The 27,141-nt window shown below is 47.4% G+C and overlaps 10 protein-coding genes and 1 long non-coding RNA gene across 17 annotated transcripts; 6 read left to right on the top strand and 5 right to left on the bottom strand.

Annotated features, from left to right (window-relative positions):
- Positions 1-13: 13 nt before the first annotated feature.
- LOC136197001 (uncharacterized) lies at positions 14-2,718 on the bottom strand. The gene is made up of 9 exons (XM_065986678.1): positions 2,181-2,718; positions 1,986-2,134; positions 1,760-1,939; positions 1,571-1,712; positions 1,320-1,527; positions 1,194-1,256; positions 1,103-1,144; positions 913-1,046; positions 14-860 (listed from the first exon to the last, which is right to left on the bottom strand). Exons 1-9 carry the CDS (start codon positions 2,716-2,718, stop codon positions 52-54), a joined length of 2,265 nt encoding a protein of 754 aa, XP_065842750.1. The 3' UTR covers positions 14-51.
- A 14-nt stretch (positions 2,719-2,732) lies between these two features.
- On the top strand, positions 2,733-4,749 carry LOC136197017 (protein phosphatase 1 regulatory subunit 7-like). Its single transcript, XM_065986698.1, has 8 exons — positions 2,733-2,793; positions 2,842-2,936; positions 2,991-3,062; positions 3,116-3,246; positions 3,840-4,002; positions 4,051-4,125; positions 4,182-4,415; positions 4,465-4,749. Exons 1-8 carry the CDS (start codon positions 2,760-2,762, stop codon positions 4,636-4,638), a joined length of 978 nt encoding a protein of 325 aa, XP_065842770.1. The 5' UTR covers positions 2,733-2,759; the 3' UTR covers positions 4,639-4,749.
- On the bottom strand, positions 4,642-5,996 carry LOC136197019 (inactive C-alpha-formylglycine-generating enzyme 2-like). Its single transcript, XM_065986700.1, has 7 exons — positions 5,625-5,996; positions 5,526-5,570; positions 5,330-5,480; positions 5,219-5,274; positions 5,081-5,165; positions 4,875-5,034; positions 4,642-4,829 (listed from the first exon to the last, which is right to left on the bottom strand). Exons 1-7 carry the CDS (start codon positions 5,973-5,975, stop codon positions 4,745-4,747), a joined length of 933 nt encoding a protein of 310 aa, XP_065842772.1. The 5' UTR covers positions 5,976-5,996; the 3' UTR covers positions 4,642-4,744.
- Positions 5,997-6,017: 21 nt separating this feature from the next.
- Positions 6,018-7,427, top strand: LOC136197018 (thyroid receptor-interacting protein 6-like). The gene is made up of 7 exons (XM_065986699.1): positions 6,018-6,419; positions 6,473-6,574; positions 6,622-6,737; positions 6,797-6,927; positions 6,982-7,033; positions 7,083-7,151; positions 7,215-7,427. Exons 1-7 carry the CDS (start codon positions 6,074-6,076, stop codon positions 7,335-7,337), a joined length of 939 nt encoding a protein of 312 aa, XP_065842771.1. The 5' UTR covers positions 6,018-6,073; the 3' UTR covers positions 7,338-7,427.
- A 14-nt stretch (positions 7,428-7,441) lies between these two features.
- LOC136197005 (nucleolar complex protein 2 homolog) lies at positions 7,442-9,961 on the top strand. Its single transcript, XM_065986682.1, has 14 exons — positions 7,442-7,630; positions 7,682-7,747; positions 7,800-7,987; positions 8,040-8,226; positions 8,279-8,392; positions 8,445-8,633; positions 8,685-8,821; positions 8,870-8,981; positions 9,039-9,152; positions 9,211-9,312; positions 9,366-9,434; positions 9,485-9,559; positions 9,624-9,719; positions 9,777-9,961. The coding sequence occupies exons 1-14, from the start codon at positions 7,448-7,450 to the stop codon at positions 9,945-9,947; spliced, it is 1,803 nt and encodes a 600-aa protein (XP_065842754.1). The 5' UTR covers positions 7,442-7,447; the 3' UTR covers positions 9,948-9,961.
- A 20-nt stretch (positions 9,962-9,981) lies between these two features.
- Positions 9,982-11,954, top strand: LOC136197006 (uncharacterized). Of its 3 annotated transcripts, none has more exons than XM_065986685.1 (4): positions 9,982-10,696; positions 10,769-11,276; positions 11,323-11,397; positions 11,450-11,954. In XM_065986685.1, exons 1-4 carry the CDS (start codon positions 10,100-10,102, stop codon positions 11,827-11,829), a joined length of 1,560 nt encoding a protein of 519 aa, XP_065842757.1. In that variant the 5' UTR covers positions 9,982-10,099; the 3' UTR covers positions 11,830-11,954. The 3 variants fall into 3 exon arrangements, with proteins under 3 accessions (XP_065842757.1, XP_065842756.1, XP_065842755.1); XM_065986684.1 differs by having other exon boundaries at positions 9,982-10,699; XM_065986683.1 differs by having other exon boundaries at positions 9,982-11,276.
- LOC136197021 (translocon-associated protein subunit gamma-like) lies at positions 11,954-16,508 on the top strand. 3 transcript variants are annotated; one of them, XR_010672350.1, is made up of 10 exons: positions 11,954-12,083; positions 12,142-12,195; positions 12,247-12,579; positions 12,642-13,187; positions 13,468-13,576; positions 13,633-13,808; positions 13,883-14,050; positions 14,103-14,910; positions 15,011-15,119; positions 15,197-15,572. XR_010672350.1 is itself a non-coding variant. In XM_065986705.1 (7 exons), the coding sequence occupies exons 3-7, from the start codon at positions 15,594-15,596 to the stop codon at positions 16,372-16,374; spliced, it is 531 nt and encodes a 176-aa protein (XP_065842777.1). In that variant the 5' UTR covers positions 14,611-14,910; positions 15,011-15,119; positions 15,197-15,593; the 3' UTR covers positions 16,375-16,508. The 3 variants fall into 3 exon arrangements, 2 of the variants coding, with proteins under 2 accessions (XP_065842776.1, XP_065842777.1); XM_065986705.1 differs by lacking the exons at positions 11,954-12,083; positions 12,142-12,195; positions 12,247-12,579; ... (2 more) ...; positions 13,633-13,808; positions 13,883-14,050 and adding exons at positions 15,773-15,899; positions 15,961-16,044; positions 16,100-16,231; positions 16,311-16,508 and having other exon boundaries at positions 14,611-14,910; positions 15,197-15,717; XM_065986704.1 differs by lacking the exons at positions 11,954-12,083; positions 12,142-12,195; positions 12,247-12,579; ... (2 more) ...; positions 13,633-13,808; positions 13,883-14,050 and having other exon boundaries at positions 14,577-14,910.
- Positions 12,931-13,405, bottom strand: LOC136197026 (N-alpha-acetyltransferase 38, NatC auxiliary subunit-like). The gene is made up of 2 exons (XM_065986711.1): positions 13,238-13,405; positions 12,931-13,179 (listed from the first exon to the last, which is right to left on the bottom strand). Exons 1-2 carry the CDS (start codon positions 13,380-13,382, stop codon positions 12,983-12,985), a joined length of 342 nt encoding a protein of 113 aa, XP_065842783.1. The 5' UTR covers positions 13,383-13,405; the 3' UTR covers positions 12,931-12,982.
- On the bottom strand, positions 13,419-14,555 carry LOC136197012 (acyl-coenzyme A diphosphatase NUDT19-like). The gene has a single exon (XM_065986692.1). It carries the CDS (start codon positions 14,549-14,551, stop codon positions 13,451-13,453), a length of 1,101 nt encoding a protein of 366 aa, XP_065842764.1. The 5' UTR covers positions 14,552-14,555; the 3' UTR covers positions 13,419-13,450.
- A 122-nt stretch (positions 16,509-16,630) lies between the features above and the next one.
- Positions 16,631-25,302, top strand: LOC136196998 (chromodomain-helicase-DNA-binding protein 3-like). 3 transcript variants are annotated; one of them, XM_065986673.1, is made up of 34 exons: positions 16,631-16,731; positions 17,092-17,562; positions 17,634-17,698; positions 17,754-17,933; positions 17,983-18,150; positions 18,204-18,454; positions 18,504-18,590; positions 18,647-18,770; positions 18,831-19,022; positions 19,072-19,425; positions 19,483-19,604; positions 19,662-19,713; positions 19,761-19,826; positions 19,877-19,932; positions 19,998-20,139; positions 20,192-20,323; positions 20,381-20,498; positions 20,552-20,676; positions 20,733-20,825; positions 20,889-21,009; positions 21,068-21,225; positions 21,291-21,314; positions 21,369-21,485; positions 21,539-21,581; positions 21,638-21,715; positions 22,283-22,520; positions 22,572-23,087; positions 23,137-23,260; positions 23,321-23,421; positions 23,480-23,568; positions 23,621-24,527; positions 24,577-24,667; positions 24,713-24,803; positions 25,027-25,302. In XM_065986673.1, the coding sequence occupies exons 1-31, from the start codon at positions 16,710-16,712 to the stop codon at positions 24,346-24,348; spliced, it is 5,157 nt and encodes a 1,718-aa protein (XP_065842745.1). In that variant the 5' UTR covers positions 16,631-16,709; the 3' UTR covers positions 24,349-24,527; positions 24,577-24,667; positions 24,713-24,803; positions 25,027-25,302. The 3 variants fall into 3 exon arrangements, with proteins under 3 accessions (XP_065842745.1, XP_065842744.1, XP_065842743.1); XM_065986672.1 differs by lacking the exon at positions 24,713-24,803 and having other exon boundaries at positions 24,600-24,667; XM_065986671.1 differs by lacking the exon at positions 24,713-24,803.
- LOC136197027 (uncharacterized) lies at positions 25,220-27,083 on the bottom strand. The gene is made up of 3 exons (XR_010672351.1): positions 26,648-27,083; positions 25,779-25,841; positions 25,220-25,721 (listed from the first exon to the last, which is right to left on the bottom strand). It is a non-coding gene; the product is annotated as an uncharacterized lncRNA (long non-coding RNA).
- Positions 27,084-27,141: the final 58 nt, after the last annotated feature.

Genomic DNA, 27,141 nt, shown 5'->3' with positions numbered 1-27,141 from the left:
CGCGCGCAGTAAATAAGTCATGTGATCTTTATTTACAGATTAGTACCAAATTTAGCTAAAATCAAAATCAAGCAGTTCTACTTTATGCCTGTTTCCCTCAAATACTCCCCTTACCAGCCGCTTCACAGAGAACGCCGGAATATTCCCGCTTGCGTTTCTCAAAGTATCAAAGCAAGCTTGTGCTGATGGTCGATTGCCTGGAATTTCCCCAATTGTGCGAGAGCAGAGCAAAAGTAATTCACGACGATTAGTCAAGGCAGCTAATTGGGTTTTTCGATCTTCTGGGATTGGACTCACTCCAGTGAAGATTTCAATCAATGCCACGCCCAGGCTGTACACGTCGCTAGGCAACGCACTAGAAGCTGCTGTGCCGTCGGCACGTGGCATCCTTTCTGGAGCGAGATATTGCACACTCAGTGGGCCAGCGGAGAGAGAGCTCTCAATAATGTGAGCAGCTCCCAAGTCACCCACTTTGACCTTCATATCTCTTGTCACCAGGATATTTGATGGACGGATATCGCCGTGAACGTAGGGCTTAGGACGAATCTGATGAAGATATGCTATTGCCGACGTCACGTCCATTGCAATAGACAGCTGCTCGTTTACGGTCAAATAGGACCCGCAAGTGTGAGCGGCGTCAATGACTTCGCCGACGGATCCCTCAAGTAATTCCATGACCATTTGCAAGGTAGTCCCTTCCTCCATTACCGCTCCACATACGGTCATGATATTAGGATGATGGAGTCGGCTACACACAAGAACTTCTCGTCGAAACAGGGCCACGTTGTGAGGGTTGGTGATCACTTCGTGGAATTTTTTGACGGCAACTGTCATTCCACGCCAACGACCAACACAAACCCCTGAACGTCATATCATTATATAGGTAAAACACGTGTACATCAATTAGTTCACCTGCAAATGCTCCTGATCCGAGTTTTTGCTCGGTTACGTCAACTTCGCTAGACTTGATACTGAGCACGTCAACAAATTCGTCAAGGCGTCGTCTCATTTCTTGACGAGATGCTTCAAGAGTCGTCATTTCGTCCCTACATTTAAAATCCTCCCTCTAAAAATGCAGAGAAGACAAGAAGTAGACCTTGACCTGATGGCGGCATTCTCTTGCTCAACTGCGGCAAGTCGTTGTCTAAAATTCTCAATCTATCATTTAGACTCAAAAGAATATCACAAATAACCTGATAGCAGTGATTTCTTCATCTCGTTTTACAAAACGATGCTGAGCTGCTTCCAATTCTTTACTATAAATAAACAAAGCAATTTTTGATGCAATCTTTATACCCATACCCCCAGCAATGACTGACGTTAAAATGTCCAATTCTTCGGAGCGTATTCTTTGAAGACGATCAAACTCGCCTTGTACCATCTCAAAGCGACTACGCCATTCTATCTCCTGATGATTTTCAGCTTCCTCAAGTGAAAGTTGCGGAGATTGTTCTGCTGCCTGACGGTGAGCTAGTCTTGACGTAAGAATTTCTCTTTCTATTCTTATATATGACTCATTTCGAAAGTCTAGAAAAAAAATCAAATTTATTAAGCACAAAATCAGCTTTACCAAAGCGAAGGTAAGTAGCAATTGGCTTTAATCTCCAATTCCAATCTTGTCCACCACAGACAAAAACGTCTGTAGTGTCTTTGTTTGGCACACAGTGACATGTGTGACACCAAATCTTTCTCAATTCTGGATTGACGTCCATCTAAAGTAACCATTAGTAATATTACATTAGAATCTCATTGTGATAACCTGATACGCCATGGACTTCTCAACATCCAAAACGTAAACATAGTCAGAATGTGCTTCATTAAATATGTAGCCGCCAATGAGTAGATAAACTGATTTGTCTAATCCTTGTTTCACTAATTGACACATTGTATGACCCCACCTAGCTGATAGTTTCACGTTAAAATCAATGATTGTCCAAATCTAACAGTTCAATCATTATAATTATTGAATAATTAAAACAATGTACTTTTTCTTTTAAATTTATTGCAAAAGAATGACTTTCTTCCTTCATGTCACTTCCATGAAGTAAAGCTCGATGTTGGTCAATGGTTGCCATGACAGCACCTTGAAGCGGTTTTGGTCTTGCTCCGCTCAGTTCCAAATCCAACCACATTCCTAGTCTTTAGTTCAACAGGATGCAATTGAAATTGAATCTACTCACCTTTTTCATTTCCCGGTTCAAATTCAAACTCATAAATATCATTACTCCAACCCTTTCCTTCCTGAATTGCCCCACACTGGAGTTGGCTATGAAGAACCTTTGTGCTCGATCCCCCAAACATGATTAATCGCGATCCAATTGCACACAAACAGCAAGATGAGCGTTCGTGCGGTTGCTTTCCTCCGATAGGCGTAGCTACTTTGATCCATTCCATTTTCTTCGGATCCAGACGATAAACAATTCCCAGTAAACGACCCCTGCCTGTGCGTCCCCCGTACGAGAAGATCATCTCGTTGATCACCACACACCGTGCTCCCGAACAAGGTGGAGGAATCGTTGGACCTCTAGTCAAACGACGGATCCATTTTTTTTCCGCAGCCCGAACATTCATCACCCAGATTTCATCACGGGGAATGCATTTTGATCCATTCCAGCCACCGAAGAGATGGAGATGATCATCAACCAACGCGCATTCATGAGAACGCCGCTTCGAGGGTTTACCTGACAAAATTTTCGCAACTTTTGCGAATGTACTCATTTTTAGCGCATGCTTTATAAAGTCAAAAAGCCCGGATAATCATGGCGTCTGAAGACTTTTCAAGCGGCGATGAACGTAAGGAAGAGGCTTTCGATCATCGACACGTTTTAGAATGCTAAACAGACTCGCATCATCATCATCATCATTGTCATGACTCGGATTCAAACTCGGATTCGGACGAAAAAGAAGACAAATTCAATCTCGACCCCGAAGCGAAAGTAAAGAGAGAGAATTCATTCATCTCAAGCATCAATCATAATTAGTTTGCGTAGGAAATCGATCTGACGCACGCAGGATTGCGAGATTTCGCCGAAATCGGGTTGGAGCAATTCGAAAAACTCGAAGTACTGAAAGACGTCACTTTATTTTTAAATAATACGTTTTTTGGGCGTGGTAGGTTCTATCGTTACGGCAGAATTATATAGGACAACTCGCTGAACTGGATCCCTTGGTGAATTTGACTGATCTTGATCTCTATGACAATCGCATTATGAGAATTGAAAATTTGGGAAAACTGAAGAATCTGACGTAAGAAACCTTTGGACATTTAATTAATTGATTAAACCAGGGTTCTGCCCACGTGGGTCGGCATGGGTCGGCCCCGACCCTCACTCGCCTATCGCCGACCCATACACTACTAAAACGTTATGCCGTTTGCCTTCTCCCTATGCCTTTTGCCTTCTCCTACAGTATGCCTTTTGCCTTCTCCTACAGTATGCCTTTTGCCTTCTCCTACAGTATGCCTTTTGCCTTCTCCCCATGCCTTTTGCCTTCTCCTATTCCCTTTGCCTTCTCCTATGCCTTTTGCCTTCTCCCTATGCCTTTTGCCTTCTCCCTATGCCTTTTCCCTATGCCTTTGCCTTCTCCCTATGCCTTTTGCCTTCTCCCTATGCCTTTTGCCTTCTCCCTATGCCTTTGCCTTCTCCGTATGCCTTTGCCTTCTTCCCGTTCAAACGTTCAAGATTTTAAAAGGGTTTTAAATATGGTCCAAGACAGTTTTTAAAATGGTCCAAGACAATTTTGCCTTAGACGATTCATAAAAGTGTCTTGGACAATTTTCCAGACCTTCTTCCCACACTGAAAAATTCTCGGCAGGACCCTGGATTAAACGTAATTTTTAGGCTGCTGGATTTGTCTTACAATGGAATTCGAGTTCTTGAAAATTTGGAGGAGCAAACGGAATTGGATAAGCTCTTTCTGGTCAGCAACAAAATAACGAAAATTCGAGGATTGGAAAAATTGGCTAAATTGACGGTTCTTGAACTGGGAGCCAATCGAATTCGAGTAAGCCTACACGTGACGTGAAATTCAAGCGAAAACATTATACGTTAGACTATTGAAAACTTGGGCACCCTTTCCAGTTTGACGAGCCTTTTCTTGGGCAAAAATAAAATCACAAAAATTCAGGTACACTAATTACCCCACTCTCCAAATCCACAGAGAATGACCCAGACCTTTTGTAGAACCTAGAAGGACTTCCCAACCTGACTCTTCTCAGTCTCCAAAGCAACCGTATCGTAAAACTCGAAGGGCTGGCCACGTTAACCCGTTTGGAAGAGCTCTACTTGAGCCACAACGGCATAGAAGTCATAGAAGGCCTCGAGAATCTCACCCGACTCACTACACTCGATCTAGCCGGTAATCAAATCAAAAAACTCTCCTGTCTCACTACGCTAACCAACTTGGAAGATTTCTGGGTAAAAAAATCGATTTTTCGAAGTGTCATGATGAATATTTCTCTCCTAGTTCAATGACAATTTCATTGAATTGTTTTCCGACGTGGATCAGCTCAAGGGCGCGACGCGCATAGAGACGGTCTACTTCGTTGGAAATCCGATCGCCACGGACGTCGGATATAGACGAAAAATCAAACTCGCGCTCCCCAGTTTGACGCAAATCGACGCGACGAGATGCGCCTAAATCCTATAAACCCTATACCCGTTTTTTGTGCAGTAAAAATAGACGTAGACAATTGAAAACGTAGTGTTTAATAAAAAAAGGAGGGTAGCTGTGCAATGAGCGTTTCCTAGAGTTCTGTCTTGGTTTTCGGCTTGTCCTCGGCGCAACGAAACGTCATGTTGTCTGACCCGGAATCAGGCGTGTTTCCCATCCTAGTTAAATTTATAAGGACATATATTCCTGCTGGTCACTCTTGCCTTGTTGTGACTCTGATGCGATGATTGTGACTGCCGTCGACGGAGTCTAGGTACGATCCGCCGCGAAGAACGTGGCGCTTTTCCTTCGACGGTCGACCGCTGGGATCGTGGAATTCTGACGAGACCCATTCCCATGCGTTTCCCAGCATATCGTGCATCCCTTGAAGCAGATTAAATTATTAGAATTCGTTTGATGTTGAGCTTGCCGAGTTTATTTTGAGACGGAAATGCGTCCACTGGAGCTACTCCCTTGTGCCCATCCGTTGCCAGATTTTCTTTTGGAAATTTTCCCTATAGACGTGGAGTAATAAATAAAGTGATGAGATGAACCGTATAGTCTATACCTGCCATATGTTCATTCTCTTCTCTTCGAATGTATTTCCCCACGGGTAAATTCTCTCTGAAACGTCAGAAGCTCTCACCCCCAGTCAATCAGATCAAAGCTAGCTTCTCACCCTTGAGTCCTCCCCTTGCAGCGACTTCCCACTCTTCCTCAGTAGGCAATCTCTTACCCGCCCACTTACAGTATGCCCTAGCATCATTCCAACTCATGTGCACAGCGGGATAATTCATTCTCTCCTTGATCGATGACCCAGGTCCCTCAGGCTGCACCCACACGCGTAACAATATAAAGAAATTTCAATTACGAACCTGTCTCCAATAGGCCAACTTGACAGGAAGCCACCAAGGCGCTCCCTTACCATTTAATCAAATATAACACATTAAATATCAACTATTTAATCTTCTTACGGGAACAGACTCCTTGATGTCTTTCTTGATGTCCTCTGCTATGAATGGCTCGAGAACGAAACTCCAGCCGAAATCCTCCGCTTCTGTCTTGTATTTTCGACTTCGGACGAAATTGCGAAATTGGGCGTTCGTCGTCGGATATTTGTCGATTAGAAACGGCGCGACGCGAACGATTTTCGAGGGGCTTTCGCCGTCGCGACTGCCTTCCTCATCGTCGGTTCCCATGCGATACGTTCCGCCCGGTATTTCGACCATTTCGTCGTATTTTGATCGTTTCGAGTCAGACTCGGGCGAGATCGTGCTCCGAACGGTCGCCAAACAGAGAAGGAACCCGAAGAAAGCAACCAGCATGTTTTGACACGTGACGATGCACGTGAGCCGCTTTCCGTGATCTCACTCGCACTGTCCCGCATCAACGTTGACCCTAAAACCGCGACTGTTCTCCCCTGATGGCAACGAAAATCGAAGACGAAGTCGCCAGACTCTTCTCCTTCGTCCCCTCAGCGAAAGCGACGCCGTCGAACCCGTCTTTCGCCGTCACGGATGTCGACAAGTTGCTCGAAGACGTCGATCCGCCGCCGCCGCCTCGACCGCCCCTACCGACCGGCTACAGTGCCAATCCGACCGTCTACACGTCGGCATCCGTGTCCATCGAACCGCAGCACACGAAACCAGCCGAAAAATCGAAGGACGAACCGGATTCGGCGTCGGGGCCGTCCGCTTCGGAAGAAGTCGACAAATTGACGTCGATCCTATTGCAGAACATGCAGTTTGCCGCCGAAAAGGATTTCTTCGGTTTTTTCTTGTTAGGAATGCGCGGAATTCAATTATTTCTAATTCGATTTAAGGTATGTGCCACACGTGCAATGGAAAAGTGATGGGCGCCGACAACGGATGCCAGGCCCTGGGAAACTTGCACCACGTCTCGTGTTTCGTCTGCGTCAAGTGCAGTAAGGCGTCGTTAATTAATTAACTAGCTATTGATTGGGAATATTAGAGAAAGAACTCGTCAATTTGGCGTTCTATCGACTTGGGGATCAGATGTATTGTGAAACGGATTATTTTAACACTTTGGAGAAGTGTGCCAAGTGCAACGAGCCTATAAGAGAGAAGGTACACTTTTTAATTTAATATAGGCTGACTCAAATAATAGATTATTTATTAATGTATAGATTCTGCATGCACTGGATAAAAATTATCATCCGGAGTGCTTTGTGTGCTCTGTGTGTGGCCAATGCCTTGACGGTGTCTCGTTCACTGCTGATGCTGATGATCAGATCTACTGTCTTCCGGATTTTCACCAGTAAATTGGAATGGACTGGCTTAGCGCTAATAACTCTGTATCTTTTGTTCTCAGGAAGTTTGCTCCTCGTTGTGGAGCATGTGGAAAAGCCATTGTTCCAGAGGAGGTATGCGACTAAACGATATTGATTGTTAGCTAATTGATGTGTACTGTAGGGTGAAAACGAGAGTTTTCGAGTTGTTGCACTGGAGAAAAGCTTTCATTTGGATTGCTACAAGTGCGAGGTACGATTTGAGGACGGGCACTTTAAATATTCCTTAATTGAATTGATGTTTTTTGAATTGGAGGCATGTGGATTAAAGTTGAGTTCAAAGGAAGAAGGCCACGGCTGTTATCCTTTGGACGGGCATCTGCTCTGCTTGAAATGTCACCGAAGAAAAGTCAGCGGAGACAAGGCGACTGAACTCTAAAAACGTTGAACGAACTCTTTAGAAAGGATGTTGCATGAACTGTTGATGTTTCGGTGTCTGGAATTCTAAAGTGTGTGTCTCTCCACATCATTCAGATATCCCGGATAGGCATGGCCAAACGTCGATCGTCGTCGAAGGAGTATCTAGATATGAACACGGACGACTTTTTGTCGTACGGTCTCGACGACGACGGCGAGGAAGAGGGCGAGGAAGAGGAAGACGTCGAAGAGGAGGCTCCAGAAGACGAAATGGACGAAGGCGACGAGAACGAAACTAGCGAAGACGACGAAACGGTGCTAAGACGTCGTTTCGCCTTGCTTGCTGTTCCATTACGCATCGTTTAGATTTCTGACGTCACATCTAAGCCAGTCACACTCCAGCTAATCAAAAAATGGAAATCTAGCCTGGAGGTGACGTCTTCGAAACGAGGCGTTTTTCTCTCTTCATCGTTTTTTCACTTAGAGCAATGAGATTAGTGTGCTGAAGGACGTCGCCAAGGCCGTGGCTGCCAGCGTGGCAACTCTGACCGGAAATAAAAACGTTCAGCCGTACACTGTCAAGGGAACGCAAGAATTCAACAGTCTCATCAAAATTTGTCTGCAACACGTTCCCAATATGTTAGACAAGAGAATTCCTCAGAAGTCAAAAAAGTAATATAGATTTTAAAAAGTATTTTTTTATTTCGTGATGTCCTTTTTTTAGAGCTTTGCCTTCTTCTGACTCCCAGTGGCATCGCGTTCGCTCTTCAATAAAATTGCACTTATGCAATTTGCTGGAGTTGGTGCAACATCTAACAGATAGATCAATGATTGTTTTGCTACTGAAACAAGTGCAGCATCTGGCACGGTTTCTTGTTTGCTATCCAAGGTTATTAAAGTCGGCGAGCAAGGTCGATAATAGAACCTCAAGCCTATGTCATTTATTAAATCAATAGCGTTTAGGCGCTCGTGAAATTGTGGAGTACGTCCACTTCCGAAGTGAGCATTGTTTCTTTTGTCACATTGCGTCATTTTGCAGCTGCTACGTCAGCGACTTTTCTGACAACTCTAGTGAAGGTCTCACACACTCAATACTCAATTCTATGTTGTATGTTGTTTTTCTCCTTAGTCAATGTATCTGGCTTTTGTGGCGAATTCCAAGTTTACTTCGCCGAGAACTCATCCTCATATCACCCTGATGAAAAACTCGCTAGTGGAGATTTTCAGTCTTGATCACAGCACCACGTATCAGCACGGATTCGTCTACATTCGTCAGCTGGCCATTCAACTTCGAACGGCAACGACATCACACAAAAAAGCAAGATTTAATTAATTATTGATAAATCTGCTTAGAGATGGAATTTCTTAGGAGTCTTATCAGAGTGTTTACAATTGGCAATTCATCCACTGCATTCACTTGTGGTGCCGAGTTTTGGCCGAATGCCAGAGCGACACACTGAAACCGCTGATATTTCCTCTCGTTCAAGTGACAACTGGAGTCATGAGGTCAGAAAAGTAATAGCAAATACCCCCTAATCTTGATTTTCTATTTAGATTGGCTCCGTCTTCTCGATATTTCCCACTTCGTCTCTACTGCATTTCATCTCTCAATTTGCTTGCCAGTCAGACAGGGACCCTGATACCTGTAGCATCCCCTCTAGTAGACGTATGTATTTATTTATCAGCGTTTCTCCTAAGACACATTGGTGATCTCTTTCCTTAGATATTAGGTTCTGCTGATATGCAGAAAAAACCCAAGCCGTCAACAGCTAAACCAATCAACTTCGACTATATCCTAAAAGTGACCAAAGCCCAGCTTCAGACCAAAGCATTCCAAGTGAGAAGACATGATGGGGACAAATCTTTGATAGAAGCACATTGTCCTTTTCTTACAGGATGCCGTACTTGAAAAATGCTTAGATGGTCTTCTAAACTATTTCACTATTCATTCCCATTCGATCGCTTTCCCGGAGCTCGTTCTCCCCATAGTGACTCGCGTAATAATCAACAAATCAATGATCATATAGAACACGCACGGCATCTATTATAGCTTCGGAAATTGTGCAAAGAAACAAAGCAAATCAACGTCAAACAGGAAATAAAACAATTGATTGACAAGGTGAGCTGCACTACTGCTCCTTTTTCCTAATGACCACCACTCCCTTTTAGCTGGAAGAGACGTCGGCGGAAGTGACGTCAACGCGATCCGCCGTTGGTTTCGGACCGGCCGACTCGGACACGGTGGTAAGTTTATACTGCGGGCAATTAGATCGGAAGCCGCAAAGACCGCGTTCTTCTGGCTTATAAGGAACGATGGGAAGCGGCGCGAAAGCGGAAGACGACAGCGGTCGAGTCCATGTACGAGAAACGGAAGACGAAGGCGGCGAAACACGAACGAATCCAGGTAACGACGATGGACAAATGAAAAAATGCGAATCGTTTAATATGTTGTGTAACCAAGGAAATTAGCGAAACTAGCAAAATAACGAAGAAACGACCGAAAACGAAGGAAACAAAAAAGAAGAAGGCGAAAAAGGTGAAATTAGACGACGCCGTCGTCGAAGCGGACGACACCGTAGAAGATTTTACGAATTGGTCAGATTCGGACGACGACGACGCTCTCGCTTCGTAATAATTTCATACGGATTTGTCTTGTCGGCGCGCGCGCATGCGGGCGTGTATCACTGTATTCCGGTCGCGGCGCGCCGTCCACGTGACGCGGCGAATCATTACCCGGCCGACCAATCAGCATCGCGACGCCGTCGCGTGACCGCTCGTCGACCAATGAACGCTCGCGTCGCCGCGCCCTCCTCCGCTCATCGTGCCGTCGCTAATAGGAGGAGGAGCACTACGAGAAGGGGGAGAACGGCAACGCCGACCGCGACGACGAAGACAACGATGTCGCGACCGAAAGACGACGACAACGACGACGACGACGAAACGTCGCGTCGACTCGTCGTCGCCGAAACGACGCCGACGTCGATCGCGCCGACGACGTCGATCGTCGACGAACGCAAAACGAGCGACGGCGGCAATCTGATCGACGTGACGAAAGCGATCGTCGTCGCCGTTGCGACGACGAGCGGCGGCGACGCGCCGACCGTTCTGCCCGATCGATTACCTATCGTATGCGGCGATCGGCACGCCGTGCTTCATCGACGCAAGCTCGGTCAGGGAAGTCGGGGCCCGTGCATCGAATACAACGGCGATTGGCTAACGCCGAATCAGTTTCAAGCGATCGCCGGTCGAACGACGTCGAAGGATTGGAAGCGGAGTATACGTTACAACGGCACGTCCATCAAGCGCTATATCAAGCTCGGCCTCATCGACGTTCATCCCCACCAGTGCGCGTGCGATACGTGCGCAAAGCAGCAGCCGACGGTGGTACAGAGCGCGCAGCGACGCGCATCGATCTGCGCAATCGTGAATGAATCGTTTATTCGCTCTGTACAGGGAGGACCGAAACGTAAATCGTGGCGACGACCGAGTAGCGCGAAAGGCGGCGGCCGCGCCGGCTCGAACGGGAGCGGCACCGATTGGTCGACGGCGGCGGCGCCGACAATGACTGATAATGAAATCGTCGTCGTCACCGCAGCCACCGGCCTAAAAGCCATCGCCGCGACCGCCGACAGTGCCGGTGGCGGCGCGACGACGACGACGACAACGACGACAACGGTATCGACGTCGCGAAACAGCGACGAACGATGCGTTCTCGACGTTCAAGAGGAGGACGTTCGACCGGGAATTAGCGTGTGGAGTAACGGTGTGACTGGGTTGCGTGGTGACGTCGACGATGAGAGAGGAGAGGGCGTGGCCGACGGGGATGGTGAAAATCAAAATGGCGGCGTGGACCCGTTGCCAGGTAATGAGAGTCAGGATCATGACGACGGCGGTTCTTCTTCTTCTTCGGGGCGAAAGAGGCCCTATACTGTGTACAGTGACGGGTCGCCTATGGAACAAGGTAGCACTAATCCACAATTAAATATTGATTTCATGCTTATTTATAGAGCGGTCTTCTCATTTGTTTTCCTTTGCGCCGGATAGTGACGGTAAGAGAATCAAGCGAACCGACTTCTGGTTACGTAAGTATGCCAAATAGTATAGCAAAATTTCTAATATCTTTCTCTTCCCCAGGGCTTGGCCCATTTTTGAATAAATCAGCATTGGATTCAAGCACTTCTTCCAACAATCAAACGAACGAGTCACCTCTTGCTCAGACGGTTCGAAGTCTAGAGGAGCCCAATCCTCTTCTCATGTCCGAGTGGCGCGATTTGAGACAAGTGATGCTTCGTGCCAACGTTCCCCTATCGCCGAGCACGTGGACAATCGAACACGTGGCCGCTTTCATAGCGAGAGCCGGCTTTGCCAGCTGCTGTCCCGTCTTTCGGGAGAACTTCATTGACGGTCCAGCACTGATGCTTTTGAGGGAGCATCACTTGCTCGATTCGATGCAAATCAAAGTTGGTCCTGCTGTGAAGTTATTTGCGATTATACATCGATTGCAGGCGTTATAGTTTAGGGTGCGAGAGAGCAAGACTCTCGTGCCTTTTGTGTGTGTGTGTGTGTACGTGTGTGTACGTATGTTTTATCTGCTGTCTATGCGTTGTAAGGATTAAATTTTTAGTGTCAGTGCAACTGATCATTGTTACGGCTGCCGTGTCAAATGTCTCGTTCGGATAGCGCCGCTTCTGGCCGAGAAAAAGAGCGAATCGAAGCTATAATAGATCGTTTCGCAACTGCAATTGACAATCATCTTCAATGGATAAGAGTAAGCAGCGACATTTGTGCGAAAAATCGCGAAAATACAGTAAGACGATCCCTTTTAGCTCGTCGCTCCCGCAATGGCGTTCGCAGGAATCGCTCTAATAATCAGGCAATACGTAAGTCAAAGAGAAGCTCCATCTGTTCGAATGTCTCGATTTTCGGCTCAGACGCGAGTCTACGCCTCGGTCGACGCGATTCCGTCGAGTTTTTTTCGTCGACGGAAAACGATGCGATGCGTCGTCGAATCGGTTTCTTCGACTCACGTCGCGGCCGTTCATCGACCCAAGCTCAGAGAACTGCTTCGACCGTTTTTCGGTTCTCGTGCCCATCATCATCATCAACCAATCCGCGTCGATTTTGCCGGCGTCAATGTATCGAATACGATGTTTCGAGAGGCTCGAGACTGGCTCGAGACGAACGTTAGGGGAAAGGTTGTCACTTGTCAGTTGATTCAGAGGAATTCTCGCGGTGGAGTTGATTGCCTCGTGCACAGCCAAAAGGTGTGCCATGCATGTCTAAGAATATCTGATTGATTGATTCGTTCATTATAATCTTTTGTTAGTCTGCTATATCTAGGTTTTGTGTGAATGAGGAGTTGCTTAGAAAGGGTTTTGCTATCTTTCGTCCTGTGGACGGAGAGTTGCAGACGAATTCGTCAGAAGCAACAGAGTTGCTTCTCAAGGCACAGACTAGGGCAGCCAAAGCCAGAAAGGGCCTGTGGAAAGACGCAAACACAACCTCGACGACTCAAACTCTAATCAACTCTGTAAAGTCCAGACTTTCAAGAAAGGAAGGATAAGTCTAGTCTGTGTCACAGAATCAGGTAATTCGTAATCAATACAGTTGCCTCATACATGTACGTCTATTTTATTAGTACAGTAGTATTAATTATTCTGATTGTAGCTATGTTTCTGTGTCTTTCTTCTCTTCTTCTTCTTCTACTGGAGGAGCTGACGTCTCTTCTTTCTCCTGAGACGAGTGCTCGGTCGTCTTCGATACCGCATCCTCTTCCTCCTTGGCTTTCAATTCGATATTGACTATGTAGCGTCCGGGAATCATCACCAAGCCGAGAAAACGCGGTTCTTCGTTTTCGTCTGCACCTGCGAAGGCAAGTATCGTCTACGTAGTAGTAGACCCCCCAAAACCTTCCCTCTGAACCTGGCATGCGTTCCACGGCGCTCGCCAATATAACGTTGGCGTCGTGATCCGTGCATTTAAATCTTCCCGTAAGTTTTCGGCCGTCTTTGATGCCAACTCGCAGCGTCCTGTCGAGAAACGGCCGCAAAACCTCGGGACCTGCCATTGAACATACGGGGGCCCCTCTATATAATGCCCATGATTCATTTATTTATTTATTTATTCTATACACCTCTACTCTACTGTCTCAGGTGCTAGGTGTCCTTGTGAAGGAAATACGTTATTGACAAGCCTATATGTTTCCATGAACCTCTTCGGCGTTTCTGACACGTCACAGTTGACGGAATGAAATCCCATAACGTGACCAGCAATAGTCTTTGATTTGCACTCATCAAGAAAGTCTTGATATTCTTTAGATTCAGAAAGATCGACATGTTCAGGGACATTCCTCAGAAGCTCAGCTGGATAGAGAGAATCTCCAGGAAAAAGATTGATTACCCCGTCGGAGCAGAGCACAGTGACAGGCAGCCAACGCTCAACGGGAAAATTGAGCGCCCTACGCCGCCCAAACCGTTTCAAATAATCAAAATCGGTAAACCGAGCCAAGCGTCCAAGTTCGTACGTCTGCGGTGGCGGCAACTTCATTTGGCCCTCTTTTCTCAATAGGAGCGCTTCTAGTGGAGAAACCCATTCTGATGCAACTGTCTCGCCCTCGTCGTGAAAGACGTCAGGTCGAGACTCAATGCAACATATATAAAAGAAGGTGTCATAGCGTCGTAAGCCTGCTTGAGGAGTCAGCCAATTGGACCACTCGTATAATGACTCCACATCCGGGTACGCATTCAATTCGCGGCATATTTTCGCGAATTCGCGACCGTCGTTATAGACGCGCTTGCGCAACTTTTTCCGCTCGTCAGAAGTCACCGAAACATTCTCGTCCGAAATGGCGAGAAGAAGTATGCCCGATTCTTCGAAGAGCTCGCGAATGGCGGTCAATTTGAAGGCGATTTCGTTTGGAACGCGCGACTTCCACGGTCGCGCGAGAACGGGCGGCTTCGGCGTCGCCTCGTTGCTATGGTAGGCGTGCGACGACGCGAGACTCGCTTCGACGATCGATTGAGGCAGAATCGATAGCCAATCGTCGGAAAAATCCGATTCGTCGACGCCGCCGCCGGGAAAAACGTTTGCGCTGGGAAAAAACGATCCCTTTCGACTGCTGCGACGTTGCATGAGAACGTCGTAGTCGTACGGGAGCACGGCGGGGCCGCAGCGACGCGACGCTAGTAGTAGCGTTGCTGCTTCTTTCCAGAAAGTGGGCGACTTCAGGCAGGCCATATTAATCCAAGCACGTGCAGGCTATAAACTCAATCACGCACGTTCCCGTATACGATTTCTTCCCAACTCTCCATGTCCGACGAGAACGGCGACGACAACTCGGCCGAAAAGCCGGTTGTCATTGCCATCGGGACCTCGTTTCCGTCGTTCGACGTCCTATCGACGGCGATAAAGAACTGGGAGCTACAGAATTGCGTTCAGTTGTACGTGCGCGACTCGCGCTCGGTCGAAGCGGCGCGAAAGCGCGCCACGAAGAAAACGTACAAGCAGGAGCTAGGATTCAGCGAAATTCGCTACGCGTGCATTCACGGCGGACGCAAATACCGATCGCAATCGCTCGGAAAGCGATCGGTCAAAGGGTACGTCCCGTATCATTACGTAGTTTCGCCACTTTTTGTGCCATTTTTGTACGCACTGCCCGCCAATATGTTTGATATCAAACGTTTTCTTCCGTTATAGCACTTTTTTGAAAGAGTGTCCTTTCTATATAAAGCTAAAGGCCTCTTCGGATGGCGAGTCTCTGGTTGTCAATGCAATGTGTGGAGATCACAATCACGAGATGAATAGAGTAGGATATATATATATATATATATATATATATATATATTTCTTCTGATAATTTTTATCTGGTGCTTTTATCCAAAGGAGTCCTTTTCTCTCAAGCCGAGGCTGCAACGAACGCATCCTCGCAAGCGGAAGAAAGAAGTCGAAACGTTGCCCGAAAACATGACGGAAGGGGAAAAGTATCGCGAAGCGTTGGCTGTGGCAAAAATGGCGGCGGACTATCTCTCTCATATGGGCATGGAAGACTTTCGCTTTAATCTGACTGTCCTTCATCAACTGAATGACGTATTCTCACGCGGTAAGCGTATTCTTGTAGCGGAAATAGAGGAGGACACTCACGATGTTAGCAATACGGTTAGCAACGAAGAAGTGGTGTAAAAGACTAGAAACAATATGTTGACATGTCTCTATTAATATCATTATGCTGTTTTAAATATCACGTGATCTGTGCAGTGTGCGCACGCTCACTCTAGTCAACATGCCGAAGGGAAAGTTCACGAAAGAAGAGGAGAAACTCATCGAGGAGTACTCTAGGAAGCCCACGAAGGGGGTCCAGTGGCTGTTCTACGTGAACGCGTTCATTGTCGCGGCGATTCCGATATGTGAGAGCCGACTGGGGCCCCATTTGTGGGAATCGTTTAGCGTTTTCGTTCGTAGGGCTAGCGTGGCGCATCCTTCAAATGGATCTCGTCACGTATAGCGTGCTATTTGTACTAATGACGCTAGTCAGCACGTACGTGATCGCCTTTTCTTACGGCAAAGTGAAAGAAAACCTTTGGCACAAGTAAGAAGAAAGGGAGTGTCGATTTCGCAGAAAAAAAAGGACCTCGCGTTCGTTCTTTTAGAATTTCTCGCGCGAGACGACCCGTCATCACGCGAGAAATGGATGTCACCGACAAAAAACTACCCAAACCGCAAAAAGACGAAAAGTTTGAAATTCGGACATTTTTCAAATCGATTTTTGTAATGCTCACATCTCCTCAGAATCGATTGGAAGACGAACGAAGTTTCGGATCGCGAAGCAACCGCCTTTTCGATATTCTACAACAATGCTCTTTACATGCTCGTCTTCCTAGCATTTGCCTTCTACATTCTCCATTCGTTCCACGTGGCATTGTATCCTTTCTAAACCCATATTTATATATAGCTTTTTATTTCTATTTACTCTTCCTTGACTCTTGATTTGTTTTTTCAGTAACTACACCGTCTCCACGGCAATGGCTAGCTTTGTGTTGGCTCTGCTGTCTACAGGACCGTGAAAGCAATGAAACGATGGACCTTATGTCTCTGTAGGCTTTGTGCATCAAGAATGTATCTCAAATAAAGCCTTTTTGAAAGAGAGTAAACGTGTTGCTAATTCGGCTTAGATTCTTTCAATTTTGTTTTGTTTGAATTCGTTTTGGCACATTTTGTGCTCTCGCATCCGGGACGCGGGTTCGAGCGGATCTGGCCTCGTTTTCGTGCTCGTTCTCGTCACGTGATCGTTTTCTCGCATTGCCATTGGTCATTTGATCAATTTACGAAGTCGTGACGTCAGTGCGAGACAAGCGTGCGTTCGTCGGCGAAAATACCCGAAAACGCCGTCAAAAAGCCAATGGAAGAGCCAATTGAACGAGGTAACGTCGAAACGCGTCGTTTTTCGCCGCTTGGAATCGGTTTTCGAGTCCAAGCGCGAATTCTTTATTTTGCTTCCGAGTTTTCGCGCGAGAGCACCTTTGTTTCGAATCGTTTTACTCGCTAGTTTGAGGTAAACGCGGGCACTAAGCAGAATTTTTTCGTAAATGCCGCGCGCTTCCTTCACGTGACATTCGCAATGGAATCTCCGCTTTCCGAGCGACTAGAACGCTCGGTCGGAAACGAAATCGCGTCTTGGCTCGTCACGTCGCGCGAAAATCGTTTCCTTTGGCGATTTCGGCGCGAAACGCGTCTCGTGTGCGCGCGCTAAAATTCGAACGCTCTTCTTTTCCCTCATGCAGACTCGTCGTCGCGACGAAACGCGCTTCGATCGACGTCGAATCGAAAGCGAGTGCTGCTGCCGCCGAACGACGACTCGGACACGGACGATTTCCTCGAGAGGGCTCCCTCTCCGCCGGTCGCGCGATCGCGACGAATACGCACCCGCGGTTCGCAGCGAAACACGCCCGATCTCGACTGGAACGGCGCGGATGAGGAGGAAGACGACGATCGGCGTCGAGCGCCGGCGAAAAAACGCAAACGCGTCGTGGAAACGAAGAAGAAATCGAGGAAAGAGAAAAAGAAGAAGAGAAAGAGAAAGAAATTGAAGCGACGGGACGAAGAGGAGGAAGAGGAGGAGGAGAGCGATGAAGACGGGGAAGAAGAGACGGCGAGAACGCGACGATCGAGAAAACGAGAACGCGAAACTCATTCGCGAGTCTCCGAGAGACAAAAACGACCGTCAAGAAAAAAGACAGGAACGTATTATCAAGGTATATATATATATATATAATAATAATACTATATAGATGAGGTGGGTTTATGAACGATTTTTCTTTCTAAGACGTTGATATATTCGAGTACGAGGGAATAGCATCCTTGTCTGAAGAATCAGACAAAGAGTATCTGGTAAGGAGATCGCCTATATAGAGACATAATAATAATTATTGTTTTTTTCCCCCAGAGTGATGAGGAAGAGGAGGAGGTCGGCAGTGACGAGGAAGACGACGACGAATGCTGCGTCTGTCACGACGGCGGGGAGCTTCTCTGCTGCGATCGCTGCCCGCTATCCTATCACATCAGCTGTCTCAAACCGCCTCTTTCGTCCATCCCAAAAGGATCGTGGCACTGTCCAAGGTGTAAGGTACGAAATCATTACACAAATGATATTCAATAAGACGTTCGTTTTGAAGACGAAACTGCCATACAAAGTCGAGAAAATTCTGACGTGGAATTGGGAAAGAGATCAGAAGAACGAGAACCTGAACTTTTCGAGAACCGGATCGCCGCTGAAATCTCCAACGAAAACGGAAAAATTGCCTGTCAAAAACTCAGACAACGAAGAAGAAAAAGAAGAAGAAGTAAGAAATCTCAACAACAAATCAAAATCGTCGTCATATTCTCCCCCATAAAGGACGATAATCGACTTTTCTTTGTGAAATACGTGAATCTGTCGTACTGGAAGTGCGAATGGGTGACAGAAGCGCAGGTGGAAATCTGCGAGAATCCCATGTATCGCATCTACATTCGCCGAAACGACATGTCCGAACCGCCGCCGCCCGAAGACCCGGACAACGTCGTGAAGGGCAACTCTCTCCAAGCGAGTCTCTACAATTGCGGAATTCGACCCGAATGGCTCATCGTCCAACGAGTCATAGACTCAAAGTATAAAAACCCAGAATATTGTTATATATGTGCATATATTTTTACTTAGGCAACATTCCGGGTGTACGCGTTATCTTGTGAAGTGGAAGGAGATGCCCTATGAGGGGTGCACTTGGGAGGATGCGGACGTTTGCGAGTAGACGAGTTTCTAAGGGAATGCTTTAGGCTTTTATTGATTCTTTTGTTTCGTAGGAACATGGCTGAACATATTGATGCCTACGAACGGCACAAGGCCGCCGTTTTGTCCGGAGTCGACGGCTCGTTGGCCGGCAAAGCCGAACCCGTCGACAAGCGAATGAAATACAGGCGACTAAACGTCAGAAATATTCAATTAAAAATTCGTATCTATTTTATATATTAATTTCGTTTCGTTCAGCTTCAACGAAAGTACGAGACGCAGCCGGACTATTTGACGGCGACCGGCGGCACGCTTCATAGCTACCAGCTGGAAGGATTGAACTGGCTTCGCTTCTCCTACGCCAACAACACCAACACGATCTTAGCCGACGAAATGGGCCTGGGAAAAACGATACAAACAATCTCCTTCCTCTACTCCTTATACAAAGAAGTGGGAGGAGAAGAAAGCATACTAGATAAAATATTATATTTTTTATTAGGGTCATAGTCGCGGTCCTTTTCTCGTTAGCGCTCCCCTATCGACGATCATCAATTGGGAACGCGAATTCGAATTCTGGGCGCCCGACATGTACGTCGTTCCGTACACGGGCGGCAAGGACACGCGCTCCATCATACGCCGCTTCGACATGACGTTTGACAAGAACGAGGGCCTGCGCATTTCGAAGACGGGCTGCAAGCAATTGAATCGCATTCGACCGAGCGCGCGCGTCAAATTTCACGTTCTTTTGACGTCGTACGAAATGGTCTCCGTCGACGATACGCTCTTGAGTTCGATTCGATGGGACGTGCTTGTCGTCGACGAGGCGCATCGATTGAAGAATAATCAATCCAAGGTTTTTTATTTAGAAATTGATCAGGGGGGTGTTTTTTTATTGTATGTTCTATTTTAGTTTTTTCAAGTTTTGAGTAATTATAAGGTGAAGTTTAAGCTTCTGTTGACGGGAACGCCGTTGCAGAATAATTTGGAAGAGTTGTTCAATTTGTTGAATTTTCTCAGTTCTGAGGAATTCCAGTACTTATTTTCTATAACTGTAGTACCGCACATTTTTAAAGTTTTACTCTTGTCTAGTTCATGGGAGAAGTTCAGTCAAGAATTCGCTGAAATTTCAAAGGAGGACCAAGTGGGTTTTTAATTAGAAGGTATTTTTTTAATTGACTGCTTCTTTAGATATCAAAGCTCCACGAATTGCTCAAGCGTCACATACTACGCAGAATGAAGGCCGACGTCATGAAAGTAAAATATAAATAAATATCAGACTTCTACTTCAAAGTCTGACTCATTAGAATATCCCAGCTAAAAGTGAATTCATCGTTCGCTTGGAACTCTCTCCCCTCCAAAGGCAATACACCCATTCAATTCTTCGTCTATTTTTGATCTGGCGTTTCGTTTTTTTTTTTTTCCTAGGCGACTCTACAAGTCGATTTTGACGCGAAATTTCCAAGCGTTGAATCATCCGTCGTCGAAGGACAACGTCTCCTTATTGAACGTCGTCATGGATTTGAAAAAATGCTGCAATCATCCCTTCCTCTTTCCCGCGCCTTCCGAGGCACGACACCACGACTTCGTCCTTTATCTTTTCTTCAATTTCTGTTCCACAGGAAGCGCCTCGTTTGCCGAACGGAGCCTTCGAAGGCAAACACTTGACCGAAACGAGTGGCAAGTTCGATCTCATACGAAGCATGATGCGAATATTGAAGCAGGAAGGCCACAGGGTTCTGATATTTTCTCAAGTAAGGTCTCAGCAGAGAATTCGTCTCCTTCTTCTCTAGCGATTGATTTTCTCGAAGATGACTCGGTTGCTTGATCTCTTGGAGGACTTTATGGATTACTGGGGCTACGGGTATGAGCGCATCGACGGCGGAATCACTGGACACGCACGGCAAATGGCCATTGATCGATTCAATGGTACGTATTTGGTTCTCGTAGAAACGAAAAGAATTTTTCATTTTGTATTTTAGCACCGGGGTCGAGTAAATTCGTTTTTCTGCTCTCCACTCGCGCCGGCGGTCTCGGCATTAATTTAGCTACAGCCGACACTGTGATCATCTACGATTCTGATTGGAATCCTCACAACGATATACAGGTACAGGGAGGGATAATATTACGATGGGAAGACGAGTCTCTAGCCTTTTCTCTAAGGCTCTCAGTCGCGCTCATCGTATCGGCCAGCTCAACAAAGTCATGATATACAGATTCGTGACTCGCGATTCAGTGGAAGAGCGAATAGCCCAGGTAAAACTAGAGAAAAATCTCCATTGAAGAGGTTTTTCTTCTCTACACCTTTCTCCCCCGTAGGTTGCCAAGAGAAAGATGATGCTCACTCACTTGGTTGACAGCGGAAGCAAAGGGATCAGCATGTCCAAACGCGAACTGGACGACATTCTAAGATTCGGAACGAAGGAATTGTTTGAAGACGGTTAATCACTCGCCTGCACCCACAAGCCAACGCTCCTATTCTCTGTTTTTTTCTTCAGCTAAAGATGATGAAAGCAAGAGAATCGTTTACGACGAAGCGGCCGTTCGCGAGCTATTGGATCGAAGTAAGAAGGGAATCGAAGAGAAGCAGACGCTCGCGAACGAGTATTTGAGCTCGTTCAAAGTGGCCAGCTACGTGGTCAAAAGCAAAGACGAGGTGAGAGAGAGAGAGAGAGTCGCGTCGTTGCTATGAAACAATGATATCATTGATTGTAATTTTAGATTGACGAGAGGGAAATTCTAAAGGTAAACGAACGCCTTGTTTCTTCTCCTACGTTTTTTATTGACTTTTTCTCGTAGGATAATTTTACTGAAGCGGATCCGGACTATTGGGAGAAGTTGCTTCGTCATCACTACGAACAGGAAAGGGAGGACATAGAGAATAGCTTAGGAAAAGGCAAACGAACGAGAAAACAGGTGAAACGAGGACGTTTACTAATAACGATCTCCTTCAACCGTTTCCCGTAAAGATAAACTACTTTGACGACGGCGAAATTCAAGAAGCCGGACAGGGTAAGACAAAAAGGCAAAGAAGACGACGATTTGACGTCACATCTATAAAAAAACAGATTCGTGGAGCGAAGGCATGACGGAAGCAGAGTCAGAAAGCGACGATATATCAGACTTCGACGACCAATTGGGCGAAGGTAAGGCGGGAAAAAAAAACCAAGCAAGCCCTTTCCCTTCCCACTCCAAAAAAGCGGTTGGGGCGAAGTGTAGTCTGAATTGAGTTATGAGAGTCGCGGCTCCCACCTCGTTCATTGCACTGCAGTGGCCGGCCGTGGGCGCTTTCCAACTGAGATGCCAGCGCGTGCATCCGTCCCGTGGGGTTGCCCCCGTTCGGACGTCGTCTGCCTTGCGCTGCATCAAGGCCCACGGTTTCTGGTCGCCCACGCCCCCGTTCGGAGGCCGGTCATCTCGACCGCGTGACGGCACTCTCAGACCTTCCCAAGGGCGTGTGCGGACGAACAACGCGGGCGCGTGTTCCGTTTGTGAGCCCCTTCGAACGAGCATTCACCCCAACCTTGTAGATTCATAGTCCAACGTGCGTACTTATGCACTCGAGTTACCCGCGCACAAAAAATGTTGGACGTAGAGATTGATCAGGTGTTGTATGAACTGCCCCACATGGCTTGACTCCAATACGAGAACCTAGCCGTCTCCCTGACTTCCGTTTCGCGGCGATCACTTTTCGATTCTCCTTTCTCAAATAGCCCGAAAACGCGGTCCCAAGAAAGGAACTGGAGCCGGGCCCGCGGCGGCGTTCATGGAACGTCCGCTGCCGCCTCTTCTCGTCCGCATTGGTGATTCGTTCGAAGTGCTTGGCTTCAACGTGCGTCAACGTCGCGCCTTTCTCAACGCCGTCATGCGATACGGAATGCCGTCGCGCAACGCATTTCGCACCCATTGGCTTCCAAAAGATCTCAAGAACAAAACCGAGAAAGAATTCAAGTAGGAAATCTCTAATGAGAAGAAGATCAGTTAAAAATTTTGAATTTTTAGTGCTTATGTTTCGCTTTTTATGCGTCATCTACTCGAACCCGGTTCCGACCAGGAGCCGACGTTTCGCGACGGCGTTCCGCGCGACGGTCTGCCCCGTCAGCCGGCTCTCGCTCGCATCGGCGTCTTCCGACTCATTCGACGAAAAGTCCAGGAATACGAACGCGTCAACGGAAGAGAAAGCCTTCCGTCGCACCTCCAACACTTCCCATCTCTATTCTTAACGTCGTCCATCGCTCCGACGCCGTCTCAACAAGGCGGTTCCGACGAGGGAAAAGCGAGCGGCGACGCTGTTAGCGCGCCGCCGCCGGCGCCGGTTGCCGTTCAACCGAGGAGCGGCGAAAAAGAAAAACTCGGGAAGACATTGTGGGTCAATCTTCAACGGCACCCCTTCATGTTCAATATTGCCGACGGCGGGTTCACCGAGTTGCATTCGCTCTGGGAGCAGGAAGAGAACGTTGGCGACGCGACGATTTGGTCGCGACGGCACGACTATTGGCTCCTTGTCGGATTGTCGGCGTAAGATAAACTTGAGGTTAAATATGATTTTCGGAGGTTTTTTTCTCAGGCGCGGGTATTCGAGGTGGAATGAAATTTTGATGGATGCGAGGTTTTCCCTTCTATCGATTCCTTTCAAGTCGTCCGGAGCTCCGTTCGACTTCGCGTCGAAGTTTATAACGCGGAGATTTAAGGTAGGAAACCGCTGGCCTTTACTATTTAGAGCCTTGGATCGTCCTTCTTCGTTTGGGCAGCTTCTAGAGCAAGCGTTGTGCGTTGAAGAACAAATCAAACGCGCCTCGTGTTTGGGCATAGCTCAGAGCACCAGCGATCCCATCATGTCTCTGCAGAACAGGTAGAAAATAGCGAAGTAGGATAGTCAATGTTTCCTACCTTTTATTTTTTTCTTGAAGATTCGCCGAACTTGAGTGCGTCGCCGAGACTCACCAACACCTCATCAAAGACATTGATAGAGTCGGTCCCTGCGCCGTACTGAAACGCGGTATGAAGACGAAAACTCGTCTCTGTCTCTCCTATGATATCCCCGTGTTCAGTTCTTATTCAAATGGACGACTACTTAGCCGACATGAAAAACGAACTCCCTCGTCTTCCGTCGCATTTGTCCCACCTTCCGTCCGTCCCGTCTCGACTCAAAATGGACGAGTACAGCATCATGAGTCAACTGGCGACAAAGCAGGCGATTCCCAAAGCCCAACTAAAGCCGGCTCCGCCACCACCACCACCACCACCTCAACCAGCCCATCCGTCGATAATCCATCTCCATCCGGATCAGCAGCAACGTCAACTCATCCGACAGGCTCCCGCAAACGTGACGAAAGCGGTTCCAATTGCTCCGCTAACGACTGGCGGCGGCGGCAGCGCCAACCCACCGTATCATCATCATTCATTAGGCGTTCAACGCGCGCCGCCGCCGCCGCCGTCGCATTCTCTCTATCCGCCGCCGTCTTCTTCTACCTCCTCCGCCTCCGTCTCCTCTTCCCTATCGTCGTCGACTCTGAAAATCAATACGGCGATGGCGTACGGTGCCGGCGGATCCGGCGGAGCTTCGGCGCCTCCCGCCGTACTTCGGGTTGGTCCTCCTCCCGCGTTGGTGTCGCAGTCGGGGCGGATGGAGGCGGCGGGCGGCGGGCGACTTCACGCTGTTATTCAGTCGGCGTCGACGGCGACGGCGACGCTGACGCCGTCCGGGCCGCCGCTGGCGATCAGCAGCGGAGCGTCAAAGAAGCAGCAACGGAGTGGGGATACCGTAGAAATTGAGTAGAAGTGCAAGTGAGTGTATGTGATACAGTAATAGGATTTGAGTTCAAAAGTTCAAAAGTTTGGCTAAGGATATTTATGTTATGTTACGTAGTTTGACGTCACTCTGGAAATCCGATATCGAGAAAAAGGGTGTGAACGCGAACGAAAGCGTCTTATTATGGACTACAGAAGACTTCAAAGGTAAGTACTATGCCAAGTACTATTGATGTGACCTTATACGGGCCTGTAGTCCTTGCGTCATACATATATTAGGTAACCGACGCCAGTACACGACGCCACGCGATCTCTCGCTCTTCTCTCCTATGGACGCAGCCGTCTTGGTAAGATGATCTAGACTCTCGCATAAACAAGAGTATGCTTCCCAGCGTGATCGCTCCGCGAGGGTCCCCCTAAAAAAATCGACGAGCAAAAGGAGCTTCGTTCGAGCCACGTGCGGCGCCCACGGCTGTCGTCTGAGTAAGTCGTTCTTATTTCGTGCCTACGTGCGCTCGTCCGAGCACGCAAACGCCTCCAGAGCGATCGAACACCAGCGGGGGGCCCCCAAATCGGCTCATCCTTCTTTTATCGATTATTTTGCCCTCTTTCAAGCAGCAAGGAAACTCCCAATAGTCATGGTCGAAGCGAGGCTCCCTTTGTTGTCGCGTGACCTTTTTGTGAGAGCGTTGTTTATCGTTTTTAGCTTCTGTAAAAAGAAAGGCAGCTCAAGCCAGAAGAGGAAACTTTGCATGTTGAATAGAAGAGACTCTTTTTTTGCATGTTTTATTGCACGAATAGTTGCATGCGTTTTGTTTTTGATTTGCAGGTACACTAAAGCACGCGACGTAGAATTACGCAAATTAAAATTAATTTGCGCAATTCTGCGTCGCGTGCCACTTCCGCATGAAAAAGTAGGCGAGACTATGTTCGAATTTTTATTAGAAATATCCCGGATGTACAAATAAAAAATTAAAAAGTCCTCTCGTCTCCCCTTCCCTCCTCCTCCTTCTTTGGTAGTCCCTGGGCCGTCGCTCCTGCGCTGCCGCTTGACCTGCTGGCCAAGCGGTAGGATAGGACTGAGACTGCAGTCCCCACAGTGGACTTTAACCCAAGTCCACAGGGGGTAGGCACATTAACCTCCAGCCACCAAGGAGGGAGACTTTAACCCAAGTCTCCAGGGGAGAGCACATTAACCTCCAGCCCACAAGGAGGGAGACTTTAACCCAAGTCACCAGGGTGAACTTTAACCCAAGTCCACAGGGGGACAGCTGATTAACCTCCGGCTGCCAGGGAGGGAGACTTTAACCCAAGTCCCCAGGGTGATGTCTTCGTCGACGTCTTCTTCTTTCTGCATCTAAAAATCGTCGGATTGATCGATTCGTTGGGGAGAGGAGAGAACTGAAACGGAAATGAATTAGCGCATTGAATTCCAATCAAATTCATTGTCTTATTTACCTTGAAAGGCTGAAGGAACACTGTGGAGGAGGAGGGACTTGATCCACGTGTTCATATCACCATCTACAAAAATGCCAATTTCAGCCAAAATTTGAGGTGTGAGATCAATTTGGCACCACGAGATCAAATAGGCAACCAACCCCTATTGTTTTATAAAGAAATATTGGGAATCGGAGAGGTCACCGAAATGACCAAAAAGCGTGTGCTATAGTTCACGGTTGCCTAAAAATCTCAACTCACGGATTTCCAAATAAACGCGCTAGATCTACTCTACTTTATTAGTAGAACAACCCTACAAGGTCAAACTGTTCGTACGGGTCAAATTTCCCACGAAAAAAGACCCCTTCCGGTACGTATTAATATTAGCCACGCCTCTCAAAAATACAAAAAAATTGACATTATAGACAATTTTGAAACCGTGGAGTTAACTAGGTACTAAAGCCCTATCGTTCGACGTAGAAATCTAGGCGTTCTGGGAGATGCTGTTTTTGACCAAAAACCATGGACTATAGTTCACGGTTTGTGAAAAACGGCACTAACGCAAATCTCCTATCTGACCGTCTCAAACGATAGATTGGCATTATTTTAGACGTTTAGAATAGGCGGACCTGTCCTAGATAACGAATCTAAGGCGAAAACGGCGATCGAAATTTGAGAGCGGAGTGAGGAGCCGTTCGACTCCTTTTCGGCCAAGAAAAACCGCTTATCGATACAAGGACGATTAAAAAGGCTAATATATTCTTTCTAAACGCGCTTTCGAGCGTCTAATAACGACGTTTGCGAAGAATACGCGAGCCCCCTTCCTTTCGCGGCCTCACAACGGCGGGGAAAAGTCGAGAACCCTTTCGATGCTAAATTTAATGTCGTACCTGAGCTTTTTCGTTCACTTTAGTCCTTTTTTGTCGATCGTCATATGACGACGCCCACGACTAGGCGATCACGTGCGTTCGATGCGCGCTAGGTTGACGTCATCGACCAAATCAGAGCAGAGCGCAGAGCAGAGCCGTATATAGAATCAGAGTGTCCAGCAAGGACGAGTGCCTCGTCGGCAGCTACGACGAGGCCGGAGCAAAAAAAGATAGCCAACTAAAACGAGCGAAAAACGCGTAAACGATCTTGATCACGTGACCGGATTATATAAGTTTAGAAAAAGACATGTACATACATATACTGTACCTATATGTAGACGTCACTGCAAACTTCTCAATCTATAGCGGCTTCTCGCTTTACCGCTATGATGTCATTGCGGCAGCAACTACTAAATAACTATGATGTCAAGCCCTCTTTTTGAAAAGAGAGCGTTTATCTTCCTCATCCGCCTCCCATTGGCGGAGGACTCGGCCCGGACTGGCCGTGACGAAAG

The sequence above is a fragment of the Oscarella lobularis genome, chromosome 16 (genome assembly GCF_947507565.1).
Source record: "Oscarella lobularis chromosome 16, ooOscLobu1.1, whole genome shotgun sequence".
Lineage (NCBI taxonomy): Eukaryota > Metazoa > Porifera > Homoscleromorpha > Homosclerophorida > Oscarellidae > Oscarella > Oscarella lobularis.
Note: the sequence above shows the minus strand (reverse complement) of the source record. Positions and strands in the feature narration are given on the sequence as shown.

Bases quoted from the DNA above. Each gene is read 5' to 3' on its own strand.
- LOC136197001 (XM_065986678.1), bottom strand. From the start codon at position 2,718: ATGAGTACATTCGCAAAAGTTGCGAAAATTTTGTCAGGTAAACCCTCG. The intron at 1,528-1,570 runs GTAAAGCTGATT...TTTTTTTTCTAG, and splicing joins TGCTACTTACCTTCGCTTTG to ACTTTCGAAATGAGTCATAT. The intron at 1,257-1,319 runs GTCAGTCATTGC...GTTTATTTATAG, and splicing joins GAAGAATTGGACATTTTAAC to TAAAGAATTGGAAGCAGCTC.
- LOC136197017 (XM_065986698.1), top strand. From the start codon at position 2,760: ATGGCGTCTGAAGACTTTTCAAGCGGCGATGAAC. The intron at 2,937-2,990 runs GTAAAGAGAGAG...TAGTTTGCGTAG, and splicing joins ATCTCGACCCCGAAGCGAAA to GAAATCGATCTGACGCACGC. The intron at 3,063-3,115 runs GTACTGAAAGAC...TGGGCGTGGTAG, and splicing joins AGCAATTCGAAAAACTCGAA to GTTCTATCGTTACGGCAGAA.
- LOC136197019 (XM_065986700.1), bottom strand. From the start codon at position 5,975: ATGCTGGTTGCTTTCTTCGGGTTCCTTCTCTGTTTGGCGACCGTTCGG. The intron at 5,571-5,624 runs GTAAGAAGATTA...TTAAATGGTAAG, and splicing joins ACATCAAGGAGTCTGTTCCC to GGAGCGCCTTGGTGGCTTCC. The intron at 5,166-5,218 runs GTATAGACTATA...CCACGTCTATAG, and splicing joins AGAGAATGAACATATGGCAG to GGAAAATTTCCAAAAGAAAA.
- LOC136197018 (XM_065986699.1), top strand. From the start codon at position 6,074: ATGGCAACGAAAATCGAAGACGAAGTCGCCAGACTCTTCTCCTTCGTC. The intron at 6,420-6,472 runs GTTTTTTCTTGT...ATTCGATTTAAG, and splicing joins CGCCGAAAAGGATTTCTTCG to GTATGTGCCACACGTGCAAT. The intron at 7,034-7,082 runs GTATGCGACTAA...TGTGTACTGTAG, and splicing joins AAGCCATTGTTCCAGAGGAG to GGTGAAAACGAGAGTTTTCG.
- LOC136197005 (XM_065986682.1), top strand. From the start codon at position 7,448: ATGGCCAAACGTCGATCGTCGTCGAAGGAGTATCTAGATATGAACACG. The intron at 7,988-8,039 runs GTAATATAGATT...TCCTTTTTTTAG, and splicing joins ATTCCTCAGAAGTCAAAAAA to AGCTTTGCCTTCTTCTGACT. The intron at 9,153-9,210 runs GTGAGAAGACAT...CTTTTCTTACAG, and splicing joins TTCAGACCAAAGCATTCCAA to GATGCCGTACTTGAAAAATG.
- LOC136197006 (XM_065986683.1), top strand. From the start codon at position 10,100: ATGAACGCTCGCGTCGCCGCGCCCTCCTCCGCTCATCGTGCCGTCGCT. The intron at 11,277-11,322 runs GTAGCACTAATC...GCTTATTTATAG, and splicing joins CGGGTCGCCTATGGAACAAG to AGCGGTCTTCTCATTTGTTT. The intron at 11,398-11,449 runs GTAAGTATGCCA...TCTCTTCCCCAG, and splicing joins GCGAACCGACTTCTGGTTAC to GGCTTGGCCCATTTTTGAAT.
- LOC136197026 (XM_065986711.1), bottom strand. From the start codon at position 13,382: ATGGCAGGTCCCGAGGTTTTGCGGCCGTTTCTCGACAGGACGCTGCGA. The intron at 13,180-13,237 runs GTTCAGAGGGAA...TTGCCTTCGCAG, and splicing joins CGCCGTGGAACGCATGCCAG to GTGCAGACGAAAACGAAGAA.
- LOC136197012 (XM_065986692.1), bottom strand. From the start codon at position 14,551: ATGGCCTGCCTGAAGTCGCCCACTTTCTGGAAAGAAGCAGCAACGCTA.
- LOC136197021 (XM_065986704.1), top strand. From the start codon at position 14,624: ATGTCCGACGAGAACGGCGACGACAACTCGGCCGAAAAGCCGGTTGTC. The intron at 14,911-15,010 runs GTACGTCCCGTA...CTTCCGTTATAG, and splicing joins GGAAAGCGATCGGTCAAAGG to CACTTTTTTGAAAGAGTGTC. The intron at 15,120-15,196 runs GTAGGATATATA...TTTTATCCAAAG, and splicing joins ACAATCACGAGATGAATAGA to GAGTCCTTTTCTCTCAAGCC.
- LOC136196998 (XM_065986672.1), top strand. From the start codon at position 16,710: ATGGAAGAGCCAATTGAACGAG. The intron at 22,521-22,571 runs GTAGGAAATCTC...TTGAATTTTTAG, and splicing joins AAAACCGAGAAAGAATTCAA to TGCTTATGTTTCGCTTTTTA. The intron at 23,422-23,479 runs GTAGAAAATAGC...TTTTTCTTGAAG, and splicing joins ATCATGTCTCTGCAGAACAG to ATTCGCCGAACTTGAGTGCG.